Source organism: Lepisosteus platostomus, chromosome 21, assembly GCF_059453375.1.
Source record: "Lepisosteus platostomus isolate fLepPlt1 chromosome 21, fLepPlt1.hap1, whole genome shotgun sequence".
In the NCBI taxonomy this organism is placed as follows: Eukaryota; Metazoa; Chordata; class Actinopteri; order Semionotiformes; family Lepisosteidae; genus Lepisosteus; species Lepisosteus platostomus.
Window position 1 is genome coordinate 8,859,717 of NC_142631.1, and position 14,287 is coordinate 8,874,003.

At 35.8% G+C, this 14,287-nt stretch overlaps 1 protein-coding gene across 3 annotated transcripts in view; it reads right to left on the reverse strand.

Moving 5' to 3' along the window:
• col5a1 (procollagen, type V, alpha 1) overlaps positions 1 to 14,287 on the reverse strand; it is a 166,544-nt gene that overhangs the window by 79,825 nt on the left and 72,432 nt on the right. For all 3 annotated transcript variants that reach the window (XM_088615466.1, XM_088615467.1, XM_088615465.1), the window contains exons 5-9: positions 6,554 to 6,685; positions 4,435 to 4,536; positions 3,553 to 3,888; positions 2,657 to 3,253; positions 1,943 to 1,999 (exon numbers count right to left, since the gene is read on the reverse strand). In XM_088615466.1, coding sequence (XP_088471592.1) covers positions 1,943 to 1,999; positions 2,657 to 3,253; positions 3,553 to 3,888; positions 4,435 to 4,536; positions 6,554 to 6,685 — 1,224 coding nt within the window. The remainder of the gene's footprint in view (positions 1 to 1,942; positions 2,000 to 2,656; positions 3,254 to 3,552; positions 3,889 to 4,434; positions 4,537 to 6,553; positions 6,686 to 14,287) is intronic.

The following is a 14,287-nucleotide window of genomic DNA, read 5'->3' on the forward strand; positions in this document are numbered from 1 at the left end:
TAAGGGTACACAGAATCTATGTGACAAGTGCAGCTCTCCCAGCTCCTGCTGGGATTTGACACTGATCCCCATTCCATAGACAGAGAATATAACCCTGGGAGGCAGCAGAGTTTCACACTGCCTAAATTTCAAAGGGGGGTGACGTTACATCTGTAACTTGATCAGTGCACTGATCCCCAGTCCATATACAGTGAGGAGTTTGTTAAATACGTAATAGCAGCTGGATATTTTCAAAGATGTTTAAAATGATAAATGTCTCTCTCCCTCTCACATTAATATAATGTGTTTAAGGGTTCAATAAAGCAGAACAGCAGAACAGGCTTTACATGGCTTGGCACCTCAATACCTGTCTGAACTTTTATCGCCCTACTCCCCACCTCGCAACCTCTGCTCTTCAAATTCTGCCCTCCTTACTGTCCCCCAAGCCCGTCTACATTGTATGGGCGACAGGGCCTTCTCCTGCTATGCCCCCAAGCTCTGGAACTCTTTGCCCAAGGATATTAGAGAGTCACCTTCTCTAAACTCCTTCAAATCCAGACTCAAAACCTTCTTCTTCAGAAAAGCCTTTACTTAACTGGTTCCATTCTTCACCCCTCTGCTCTTCTTAATACCATCTTCCACGGTCTCCTCTATTGTTATTGTTGTATTGTTGTAATTATAATTGTGTCCTGTCTTGTGAAATTTTCTTATTTATTGTTGTAGTCTTCTTATTTATTGTTATTGTCATTCTGTAAAGCGCTTTGAGAAGCCACCTTTAAAGGCGCTATATAAAATAAAGTTTATTATTATTTTCATTTTCAATTTTTGCATTGTAAAATATTTTTAATCGACAAAAAGATTTATTGCGTATTTCTTATCAAGACAAACATTTATTGTGACAGCACTTGTATGCAAGGCTAATGCATCTTCCTTCCATGCCCACAAAGGTATAAAGGTCTGCATCTCCATTTATTTCACTAACATCAACCTTTCAAATATAACCTAAGGATTAATTGCACTGATAACATTCCCTTTTTACTATTTAATATTTTAAATACTGTTAAAAACTGTATTTTGCACCTTAAGTGAAATAGGGCTTAGAAGAGGGCTTATTTGCTAGCCTTTTCTTGACTTGCTCAGTTTTATCTGTTTCACTCATGGAACTGCAAAGGAAATGAGGTGCCTCGGAAAGGAGGGGATGGTGTTCAAACAGTTATGCATAGGACAGGTTTACATCTAATGTAATGACTTAGAATGTGCCTGTTCAGCATGTTTAATGAGAATTGCAGTCTTCTTGGGAATACATTCAAACAATAACACCTGGCCCATATATCTAATTCCATATAATATAAAACAAGATAAAATATTTGATTATGTTTATACTGTGATAGAATGCCCTTCTGTTAGCAGTATAGTAGCAGTACATGGTTTTAAATACAGCCTGGGATATTATTCTTCCATGCTTTCTCACAGTTCATTACTCATCCCTACTGGCTTATTAGCTCTGTTTATAAATGAGAGATAACTCAAAAACCTTAAAAGAAGCAGTCAGGGTAAACTCTGAAAATCTGTGTACAAATGTTTATGTTTCTGTGCCAAGAATATACAACCTTCAGGTTAGTAGATACACAAGAAAGGAGTCTGTAGTTTGTATTCCCAAGGCTTAGTGCAGTGCAATGTACAGTACATCTTAAACAATCACAGCTAGAGTCTTTATTCACTTGATTGGTCAGGCTGGGATTTGGATGATAAAAAGGCAGTTTCAGTATCTTAGAGTTTGTTATGGTGTGTTTAAACACAGGTTGTTCTTTAACCCAATAAAAATCTCATTAAACTAACTTTGAACAGAAGTTTATCCGTAAATACTGTATAATGGTATTATCTAACTTCAAATATATTTAATCTCACATATCACACAAAATATAGGATTTCAGACCCAAAATAAATGAGCGGTGATACTTACAGGTTCAATGATTGCAGGTTCTCCTTTCTGTCCTTTCTCCCCCCTTGCTCCATCAACCTGTAACAGATCAACACATGATCAATAATTTCTAACTTCAGCTTTTTGTAACGTTTTATACAGTATAACTGCTTCATTCTTCTTTTTTATAGGTGCTATACATCTGCTATTGTTTTTAATTTTCTACAACTGATCTTGACATCACGCATGACATCACCTTCTGGGTTCCTGACAAGTATACAGCTTAATTAACATATTGTTGGACATAAGACAAGCATTTCTTTATGTGTTCCAGTATGTATAAAACCATGAAATTAATACATATTGTATTTCCCTTTGAATAATATTTATAATATCATCTAAATGCAAGAAAACGTTTTAAAGAATAAAATGAAAATGAAAGAAGAAATTATGGAATTCTGAAGTGCAGAAAGCATATGCATTACAAGGATCTTGTGATCCCTTAGTAGTATATCATTGATCTGGCTAGAAACACTACTTGAAGCTAAGCATTTTAAACAGTCTTGTTTACTTTCTTATTTCTCAAACATTTAAATACAGAAAAGATTGAGAGATGTTAACCACAGTGCCTTTATCAATGCCTTAACAGTCCATGTTGTCTTCCATCAGCCAGAAATATTTTATTATTTTGACTGTGCCAAGAATGAGACATGTTTTACAGAACCAACTTGTTATAGAACAAGACAAAACACATACCTGTCCATAAAAATCATCAGTTTCTGCAGGCAATGCTGAACCTTTATGAACATCTTCAAATTCACTAGCATCACCATAGTCATAAAGGTCTGTATATTCCTTATCAAGTTCTTTGATGATCTCTGCAGTAAATTCCTGGTCAGTATATTCTTCTTCGTCAGTCACTCCTGTCCTTGTGCCTCCTTGACTGCCCCCTGCTCCCTGTGAACTCCCTCCTCCTTGACCAGTACCATGTGAGCTCCCTCCTCCTTGACCAGTACCATGTGAGCTCCCTCCTCCTTGACCAGAACCATGTGAGCTCCCTCCTCCTTGACCAGAACCATGTGAGCTCCCTCCTCCTTGACCTGTTCCAGCACTGTGTGAGGTACCTCCTCCTTGAGTAATTCCTCCACCTTGGCCATAGCCTTCTTGAGAGCCTTCACCTCCACCCTGACTGAGCTCACCTCCTTGACCAGATCTTTCCCCTTCTCCATAACCCCCCTCACCATACTCCCCTTCCCCATAGCTTTCACCATAGCCTTCCCCATAGCTTTCACCATAGCCTTCACCATAGTTTCCTCCTTGGCCAAATGATCCAATGGTGATCCTACTCCCCGTCTGTACAGGAAAACAAAACATAGCAGGGTTACTAAAAGCCTAGTCAAGCTTAATTGCAATATTCAATGTGCTTTAGATGTTATTTCCAGTTGTCCATTTATTACAGATGAGATCATTTCTCTGTGGAGATGTTTAAAAATGAAAGATAAAACAGTAGAAAATCATGCTAAGAAGAATGCTACACCAGACACTGGAATATGAAACATTCAGGGACTTTGGAAACCTCTTTAATTGCATTTTTAACTATTTGAAAGTCTGATAAGAGCATGTTCAGATGCAGCAAAATCAAATGTACTCACGCGGGTGCCATTCTGTATAACAGTGACAGAAGTACTAGTGTCACCACTTTCAATCTTTTTCTCAAGGTCCACTCCAGTACCGAGATCACTTGATCCCACAATTATCCTTGATCCCAGATCCACATTTGAACCAACTGTAACTCTGGAGCCTTGATCCACGCTGGCATCTACAATAACTGGAGTTGTAGTTGCTTCATCGTAATATGTCTCATATGTTTCATCATACTCTCGATATTCTGATTCCTTGTAAGGTGCTTCTGTTGGACTCTCTACTTCTGAACCTTCAATAACTTTTGTTTCTATTTTTCCTTCTCCTTGATTGACATAAGATGTTTCCTGACAGCAAAACAGACCACAGAAAAAATAAATAATTTGAGCAGGTTGCAAAATAGTCTCACTATATATCAAAGAAATAGCAAAGAAAGATTGTCACAAGCAATATTCTTGTTGTAGTAATGTAAGAACTTTGTGTTTTTTGTTACATTTATAATAAACTCCAAAAGTCTCTTCTAGGGGGAAAACTGGTAAAGCATTACATTAAAAACATTTTTATCACTGACATACTAAAATATATCATGGTTAGCAAAAATATAAGGATTATTTTTGTCAATAATTTATATTATAATATATTATATTGTGCATTATACTTAGTAAAATATTATATATAATATTATATATGCAATTTTTGTGAGGCATATATTTGACATATATCATATATTAAGTTGCTTTTCAGTAATAATGTACATATTATACAATAAGAAATCATACCATTTTATGTCTATGCAGTTTTTGGTGCATATTTTAACCCCAATCCTATCACCTTTATACTTTTGTTATTTTCCCTTAATCATTACATTTAGCCCCTCCTCAGATCTTCCATACCTCTTCTGCAGCTGGTGATGGGGATGGTTCTGTAGGCTTTCCATCAATATCCATGTCTTCATAATAGGGGTATTCATAATAATAGCTTTCTTCATCAACGTTCTAAAGGAAAGACAAAAGCAAGCATGCTATGTATGGCCTAATAGAACAAGAGTTACATTAAGTTTTACAACACATAAAATTGTTGCAATTACTAATTCTGAAAACCCCATAAATAGGATACATATTAATCGGCAAGATGTGTGCATTTTAAACCCTGTCAGTTTCAAATTCTGAATTGTAAATCTACTTGCTTCACTGCTGCCACTCCTGAAAGTTCACAGACATAACATGGACTCATGCATTTCCTCCTCCAACACACCCACTGTTTTAGGATTTTACACAATGTAAGGAGTAGTGCATCTCCCACTATAAGATAACATGTACAGTCTACACACCCTTGTTGTGGGTTTTTAATTTAAAATATTTTTCCTAATAATTATCTAGTTGTTTTTCTCTTGAATTTTCTCTTGCAAGGTCAGATTAAAGATGGAAAAATGTCTGATATGATTTATCTTGATTTCTGGCTTTAAATCACAAAATCCTGCAATTTCAATAAGGGTGTGTAGACTTTTTATATCCACCGTATATAGGAAGTCTTAATCTACTCTGGCAAAATGTAGCCCATTCAGGCCTGGTGACACATAAAACTGGGTTCCAATGTTTAGAGAATCCCTGTCACAGCCAGGTAATGATAAAGTGCAGGATTGAACTAGTGCAGGATTGAACTGAGTTGGCTGTATTTACAGTAGATATTTTGGAGCCCAATGCTGCCTAAAGTATAAAGAATAAAAGTTTATTTTCCAAAACACAGTGTACACAGTGTATTGCTATTGTAAATGGGTTATTCAGTTCTTTCTGGGCCCACAATTAAAAATTCATGTGAACCTTAAAATCAGAAATGTTTACAGTATAACAGTAGTCATACAGTGGGTGCATGGTAAAGTAAATCTATATATATTTTTATAGACTTAAAATACAGCTTTTGCTTGTCCAAGCACTTGTTTTTTGCATAGACCTATCAGGAAAAAGACTTAAAACAAAACTTAAAACAAACTGAACCATGATAATCCTCAAAACAACAGAAGAATGGAAAGAGGCATCCACAGTTCATCAGCACTTCTGAGGATTATATACTGTACATGTCAAGCTATGGTACCTGTACAGGCAGCATGATTTATTTTGGTTTTAATATCATAAACAATCATGCTTCTAAGAAGCTTCTTCTGGCGTGGAGCCACAAGCTGCACGCATAAGCAGGTATTATCATAATGTCTGCATATTTCTTTTTTATTTAGAACATATAGAAGAGTCAGCATTTTAATTCTTTACATAGAATTTTGTACGTATTTCTTCTCCCTTCAGTAAGTTTTTTTAAACCACCTGAAAAATACTTCAGAACTACTCATTTGACATGAAACAATGGATGCATGAGAAACTGTTTCAGGCTATCAGTCCAGAGATAACTTACCAGTACAATGACTCAAGTAGAAATAACATTTAAAAAGGCCAAGTGTACATACATATGGTGTTTTTCAGTTATGAACAGATAAAACCTAACTAAATAATATTTAATAGCTGCAAATGTCCATTGTGTAATGATATGTAAAACATGGTAGACCATACAGAGTGGCACAGTAGTTAGCATTGATGCCTGTCAGCATTGGGGCCCTGGCTTCAATTCTGGACCTGGGGTGCTGTGAGAGTGGAGTTTGTACAGCCTCCGTGTTTGTGTGGGTTTTCGTGGGGTACTTTGGTTTCCTCTCACAGTTAAAGACATGCTGGTAGGATAATTGGCTTCTGGAAAAACTGCCCCTGATGTGAATGTGTGTCCAGGGTGCTTCTTGCCTTGAACCTAATGCTTGCCGGGATAGGCTCCAGCTCCTCCGTGATGCTAAATTGGATGAAGAAGTTAGAAAATGGATGCAGTGGTAGGTTGTGAAATGGCACAGTGAATTTTACCACTTTTGAAAATGGCCATCCTTCATGAATTTAACCTTTTGAATTCACGATTGCATGACACTACATATATATATATACAGTATAATGACATTTTCTTTTCCTTTTTTTCTCTACTTACATATTCATCTGGGTTGGGGTCCTGAGACTGTGGGGATTCTGGAACAGGTACTTCACAGTCCGGGCTGTAGTGCTCACAGTAGTCATATGCTGCCCGGTGGTCTGGTACTATCAATAACTGTTGGATATCTCCCTGAAAAAAATCACACATCACAAGATTATAGGAAACTTAAGCAATAAAGTAAGTCAAACCAGAAAAGATTTACAAGTTGTTTTCATTAGAAGTTCATTAGAAACCTAAAACTTAAATTAAATTTAAAAAGTACATTAAAAATTAACTTTCTTGTTTTCAATTATCTTAAACACATTTTATCTTCTTAGACTTTAGACAACAAAAAAATCTTCAATATAATTTGGGGATGGTAATTGCTTTTTGAAGTAGTGTCAGAATATCACAAAATAAATAATACAAATGTAAAACTACAGTACATACCAAGTAGATTATTATGATTTTTGAAGACTTAGAACTATATCACAGATAGCAAATGCAAAAAAGTAAAAGCCACAGCAAACTGTGATTAAACTACAGAGAATACTGCCTTAATCCAAGAACTCAGACTCAAATTTTAAAAAAATCAAAATCACACAAAAACATCTTAAATGCTAGGAGGGCAAATTCACACCAGATGTGGCTGGATATTAATGAGCCATAAATAATATTGTGCTCATTCTACTTCACATCTTACGAGATCTCTTCTGTGCTATTTAGAATCCATGCAGAAAACAGGACAAAACACTTCAAACAGAGTCACATACACTAATCTCCTGTATTTTGATATTAGTGATAAAAAGTATAAAAAATGCATAAAAGCTTTAAAATTCTGGTCCTAATTTATTCACTTCAAAATGCTTTTGGCAGTGTACAGTAACTCCAGCCTGGAATAAAAAAACACTGATTCCTCCAGTAAAAGTCTTTTAAATCTTAAAGAAATTAGTTACACTAGCTTACCTGCAAAACAGTTCTACTGTAACTGCTGTATAGAAGGCCCGATAGGTTAAACAGGGAGTAGATTATAAAAGCTCTGTTATAGTAATGGAGCCCACATGCAAAAGCAATTCCATATTGCAGGCATACATTCCATAATACTGAGAATAAACATAACCACCCTTGGGGCTAGTATTTAACGCTGCAAACCCCCTTCATACAAACAATTCCGGTAACGCTTTATCTCCCAAACTTTTAGAAACAACAGTTTTATTCCTTATAAATTCAAATATTCAGAACACCAAATTCCAGTTACAAATGTTAGTTTCCAATAAATTTATAAGTGCTTCACACCCGATACTTAAGCAAACGTCATATGACAAAATAAGCAAAGAAAAATGGCAATGAGTTTAACTGAATAATTCAGTATTGTTAAGATTGTTTGTGATCCAACAAACCTCAAATAAATCTAGGAAAAGTCAGTAATCGCTACATTCTGAGAAGTAACACACTTTGGTTTGCAAGACTAAACCTTTGGATAGAGAGTTAAATAATTATTGTGTGTATTTCACTCAGCTTTCAGAAGGATATAAATAAGTAATTTAGAATACAATGTTCACTACTGTTTTTTCCAGCAAGGCTACGACTTCGCTTCAAGCTAATGTTTTAGTAATAATTATTAGTCACTTGACCAGCTGTCTGCAGATACTGCAAATTCAATACTGATGTGACAAATTCAACATAAAATGGGAGAAAAACACAGAATAGAAAATAATGTTAGTTCTATTCAGCTAATATCAGCTTTCCTCCTCTGCGATAATCAGTCATCTCCATTCCACTACCAATGCAGTAAGGTTAAAATCAAACACAATGTACAGTTATCAGACACTGGGCTTGTCTGAGCTACTGAAGTGTAATTGTTCAATAGTTTACTAGAATTGTTTCCTGTCTTGGCGCCTGAAAATATGTGGTCATTTTAAAACACTAACAAAATAATTTTGCTCTCATTTTGTACATTTCCCAGAAATATTCTTACATTGAACATTAAAACTGCAGTAATGTAAGTATTTTCTCACTTATTTTATCACCTGTCTGATACCACTGATATTAAAACAATATCTGTACAAAATACTCAACATTAATTCACCTGATGTCTAATTTAAACACTGATGATAGGGTTAAAGAACCTTGTTTTAGGCAAACTCTTCTTTCTACACACAAATTGGCAGAAAAAATAAACAGTGTCAAAAGTTTGTTTTCTTCCAATTAAGAACAAAATGACTCATCTGAAGATGCCATTTTCTGCCATTCTGATTGTGCTTTAATTACATTAAAGTGGCAGAAGTACAGTATTATTTGTTAAAATAAGTATGAAATATCTTCAAGTAAGACTAGTTTTAAATAAATCTGACATATACTGTACACCCTTTGCTATGAAAACATTTTCCATTATTAGTAATACTATAAATGAAGAGCACTCCAGCTCATTAAGACTTTACAATTATATTTAAATTTATATACTGTAATTCACATTTTAAGTAAATGAAACTTTAAAGCCACAAACATACCTTTAATCAGTCAGTAAGAACCACCAGCAGTTTGCTATATACAGTAAGCTGAGAGAACAGTGTTTGACTATTAAAACACAATTGAAAAATCTAAGACAGACATAACAATTACAGAGCTTTGTTCAAAAAAAAGAAAAAGGGAGCAATGTGTACTGTATAAGGTTTTATTTGGTTTACGAGTTTAATTGGACAGGAAAAGGTCATGAAAAATTTATATTAAGAATATTATTTGCTGCATCTTTCAGTATTACACTAGAAAAAAAGTAAATTTTTGCCAATAGACATTTTCTATACTTTCCACCCAATACCCTTGACGCAAAACCCATAATAATACTAGCTATTCATGGTACCAGTAGATCAATTCTACATTTGAGGATTCTCTCCAATAAAGTACTCAAATATGTTACCTGAGTAAAAGTACTGTTGCTTCCAAAACTAATTCAGTAAAAGTAAAAAGTTTCCATATTCAAGAAGACTACTAAAGTAAAAGTACAAAAGTATCATATCTACTGTATCAGTAGTCACGTACCAGAAAGTAAAAAGTAACCATACTTTCTGCTGTTACCATGGCTTCATTATTTACCTACTTAGTTTCACTAATTTTTCCAGCCTATTAAAATTAACAATACGGATGTTGCCAAGCCAACAAGCGAGATAGTATATTAAGTCACGTTCAATAAATAACTTATAGAAAAATAAGAAAATAGTTCTACCCTGAATTTTAGGAGTAGCAGGGGCACTGTGGCTAAGGATCTCCGCCTTAGGCTGGAAGGTTGCTGGTTCAAATCCTGTGGCTGGCACAGGAATCCTACTCTGTTGGGCCCCTGAGCTAGGCCCTTAACCCCAACTGCTTCAGAGGCACCGTATAAATGGCTGACCCTGCACTCTGACCCCAAGCTTCTCTCTCCCTGTCTTTGTGTCTGTGTGTCTCATGGAGAGCAAGCTGGAGTATGTGAAAAGACAAATTCCTAATGCTAGAAATTGTATATGGCTAATAAAATGATCTTATCTTATAATAGCTGAGTTTCCTAAGAAAAAAAGAGTCTCTGTTGGCCTTTTTTACAAACAGTCCCACAACATTTGTCACATCTTATGTTTGGGTCAATGAGTACGGTCCAAGTTGTTGACAATTTCTATAATCTGACTGTTAATTACAGTAGGTTGGGGGAGTGTTGCATTTTTCCTAAAATGTTCCTTTAATTTCCAGAGACTTCAAATTCAAAGAGAACTCAACACATCATTTAGTCAAATCATTTAGAATGAACCCATGCTGATTTTTTGGATATTGTAATAAGCTGACCAGGGCTGTGTCATCAACAGACTGATTGAGATGTCTGTGTCTTATTGAGATAACAGTCGTTAGTGTGCAAAATGTATAGTAAGGGATACAAGACACAGCTCTGTGGTGATGCAGGGGAAGGGAAGTGAATGTCACACCTGTTGAGACCTACTGTATAAATTAAGAACTCTAGGACATCACTTTATCAAGTTATAAGTTATAAATTGAGAGTTTCTGTGAGATGATGGTTGTTAGCCTGGCAGATTTTGGAATGGGAACAGTAGATTTCTTCCACAAGAAGGTTTGTAAAATCAGGACATCTGAAAACAGTTAAAAATATTACAAAACTAATCTGCACAAGATTGCAGAAACACTTCTACACTCATTGACTGGACCTACGCTTTTCCTTTTATTAATTGTCCTGAACACACCCCTGCTGATCTGCTGAGGTAGTTGTAGGTTTTAATTGAAAACCGGTATAAAACACATATAAATTAATTGCATTATATTGAAATATTGTTAACTATTTGAATTAAACTAGTTAGCTAATGAAAAAATGCACATACCACCATGTTACATAAACGGATATTATACAGACCGTGGACATAAATTCCCCAAGTTTAATGTAAACGGGCCAAACAAAATGGAAAATGTTTAGTAAAATCATTGCAAAATAGCTATGTATTATCTTAAGTTATATATAATTACTGTATTGTTTGAAATATAGATGTATAGATGTATTTGTAATTTTTGCATTTTTCTGTGCTCTGAATTTGTCCTCTAAATACAAAATGCCCTAATAAAGCCCACAGAAATGTCAAGAAGCAAAGACTGCTTTGGTAGATAAGTTACAAATAACCTACAAATAACCAATTTTACACCATACAGTATAATATTCACTCTAAATCATATATACTGTATATTATTTAATACAATGTACTGTAGTACTACAGCAGAATAATAAAATACTTTATAATGTACAGAAAAGTTCAATTTAAAAGTACTTTATAGTGTTGCTTTCACCTTCGTGTGCACTATACGTATGTGATACAATCATTATGTTTTACAATTTAATGTTTAAATGTATGTAATGTTTAAAAAATGTTGTTCATTGCTCAAAACACAAACAATTATCAATTTTCAAATTTTGAGTGTTTCTTAAATGTTTCAAGCAAGGCTAAATTACATTTAAGTGCTCAGTTTAACTGGCTATTGGAGCGTTCTGTTTATATTTGAAAATGTAAATGTACATTTTTGTAAAATTGTCATGTTCTGGTCAATACTTTTATTGAAATACTTTGATTCTTATGAAGAAATCGTACATGAGAATATTTCCTTCCTCCGTGTCCCCATTAATCCCATTTCAATTACTTCATCTAGGAAATAATTCCCCCCTTCAAATCCATGTTTTATGGTACACAGTAAGGATGTAACAAGCGCACTCCCTGTTTGCTGGTGTGTTTTGGTGTGTTTGCTGAATGGTTCTGTTAGAAAACACTGCTGTCTGTGGTTGGGCTTCAGAATAGTAATAGTAATTGTATAATGATGGGATGGGCAGTCAACCCTAGTTTTCAGTTCCTCTCCTTGTTGTCTTCTGGCTTTTTTTCGTTCTGAATTGTAATGTCATGTACTGTACTGTCACACAGCTTTGTTAAGTGCCTTGGGGCAACCTTGTTGTGAAACGCGCTACATAAAAATAAAATGAATTGAATAGTACCTCACGGCAGCATACAGACACTTCGCACACGCACCTCTGCATTAGCCAGTCAGAATCCTTGTCCATGTTAACGTCAGTATCACAGAGGGATTGAGAAACTAAGATGCTTCTGGGAAATGTAATGGGAGTAAACTATATTTTTTGTTCTAAAACAATGTAACAGAGTAAAAGTAAGTATTCCAAAAATAAAATACTTAAATAAAGTATAGATCTAAAAAAATGTTACTTCACACCCTGCCTTTCATAGCTGTCATCTCAAAGTCTTTACAACATACTGTATTAAAAATATGTATCATAACAAATAAGAACTGAGGTTATAAAACTACATATAAAAACAGAAGAGAATGTTCACTATAATCTATATTGAAAAAATAAAAATAGTTTGATTGGCTTGATTTCTTTTGGCATGGTGTTTGATCTGGTGTTCTGGAGCTTTGGGGTATGGCAACAATGAGCCCTTTCAGCTACAGAGGTTGCATCAAGTGCTGTAGAAAAATAAAGGGTCAGGTGTGGAACCATGCCATGGACGGCATTAAAGGTAAACAAGAGTAAGAGTAAACAACTGACAGGAAGCCAGAGGAAGGGTTCTGAAACTCTATTTGAATCTGACAAAGTCATAATTCTAGCTGCTAAATTAGGAACACATTGCAATCTGTTATTTGTAAAACTGTGAGACAAGCAATAACCAATGTACAAGTTTAATCTGCTAATTCTCTGTCTAGTTGTGTTCCTTAGTTTGGGCCTCCACCTCCACTTCGGTATTCCAGGGGGTAAATCAGCCTCAAACACTTTTTACCACCCATGTTCATTTTAGTCTCATTTATGTTTCATTCACAATTCCCTTATTATGCTCTCAGGAGAGATGGCGAAACATAAGCCAATGAACAAGGTCATGGTCCTACTTAACTTCAAAATGTTCAGTGTGGAGGCATCTTATCTGAACACATTATGCTAAATTGTATCTGATGATATCAGCTTTTCAGTTTTTCTACTAGGCTAGCTATCAGTTTTTCTACTAGGTACCACTGTGAAAATTATATCAAGATGAAAATTGAACTTTTTCTATGCATAAGACTACAATCTGATAAATGACATAACCAATGCATAGATTTTGTTTATTTCACTTCGCAGTTCATCTGTCATGTGGGAGTATACACTTCAGAAAGGAAACGAATGCTTTTGGCTTATCATTTGCCTTTGCTAGCAAATTCTACCCTACATTTCAAACTGCACCACCATTTAGCAAACCAACTGGCATGATATGGCAAAAGCAAGTTAAATTAATTGAGAAAATGATATTGAAAGCTTGCCACATGTCTGCAATGAAAAACTAAAGCTGACAGACACAGCTATTGTTAAAAACAGTATCTGCATAGCAAGCTATTTTAATGCCAACCACAGGACCTTCTTCGATGCCACATCCCTCAGGGCTGTGCAACACAATGCTAAGGTAAATTATAAGCACATGGATTGGCATTTGATAAAAAGCTTTTCAAATTTAACAGAACCAGTTAAAATGTTGGAAATCAGCCTCCCTCTCTTTCCAGGGGTTATCAACAGCTTGCTGTTTCATTTATACTTAAGTAGTGTGACAGTGGAGCACACCTCCCACTGCACTCTCTACTCCGCGGCTGGTGGGAATGCGCAGCTACTGGACCTGAGGCTCATCAGGTTTGCTATTTAAGATCCCGACAAGATCGAGGATGTGGTTCAAGCTCTGAACTAGTGTTCTAACGAAACAGCTATGAAACTATTATTTTCCCTTTAGTGCAAGGGCTCTTCTTTGTATGTATGGTTCCCCCACGCGAGGGGGAAGTGAAGAACTGCATACTGGCACACCTTTTGCTCCCTGGCTAAGGAAAAGAAGTGCTCTGCCAGTGCTCATACATTCCACACAAACACACACTATTACATTTGACGCCCAACGTGGGGCTGCCTGGTATTGTAGTCGCCATGGCCGATCGCCTGACCCTGATGGAAGAGGAAATCCGAGCCTTCATTGCCTCTATAATGGTGCAACAGGAAACCAAAGGGTCTGCCCTAAAATCAAGGTGCACACAACTCCCGCAAACCAGGCTACAAGGGGAATTAAGGGGATAACCGTACCCAATGTGCCTCAGAGGGACATGTGTCCGATCAGTGTTTCACTGAAGATGTAAAAATGGCCTGCAATATTGTCCATGCCCCCCGTAGCTCGCATGGGGGAACCATACATACGAGCCCTGTGGTGGAACCCATTCTGTTAA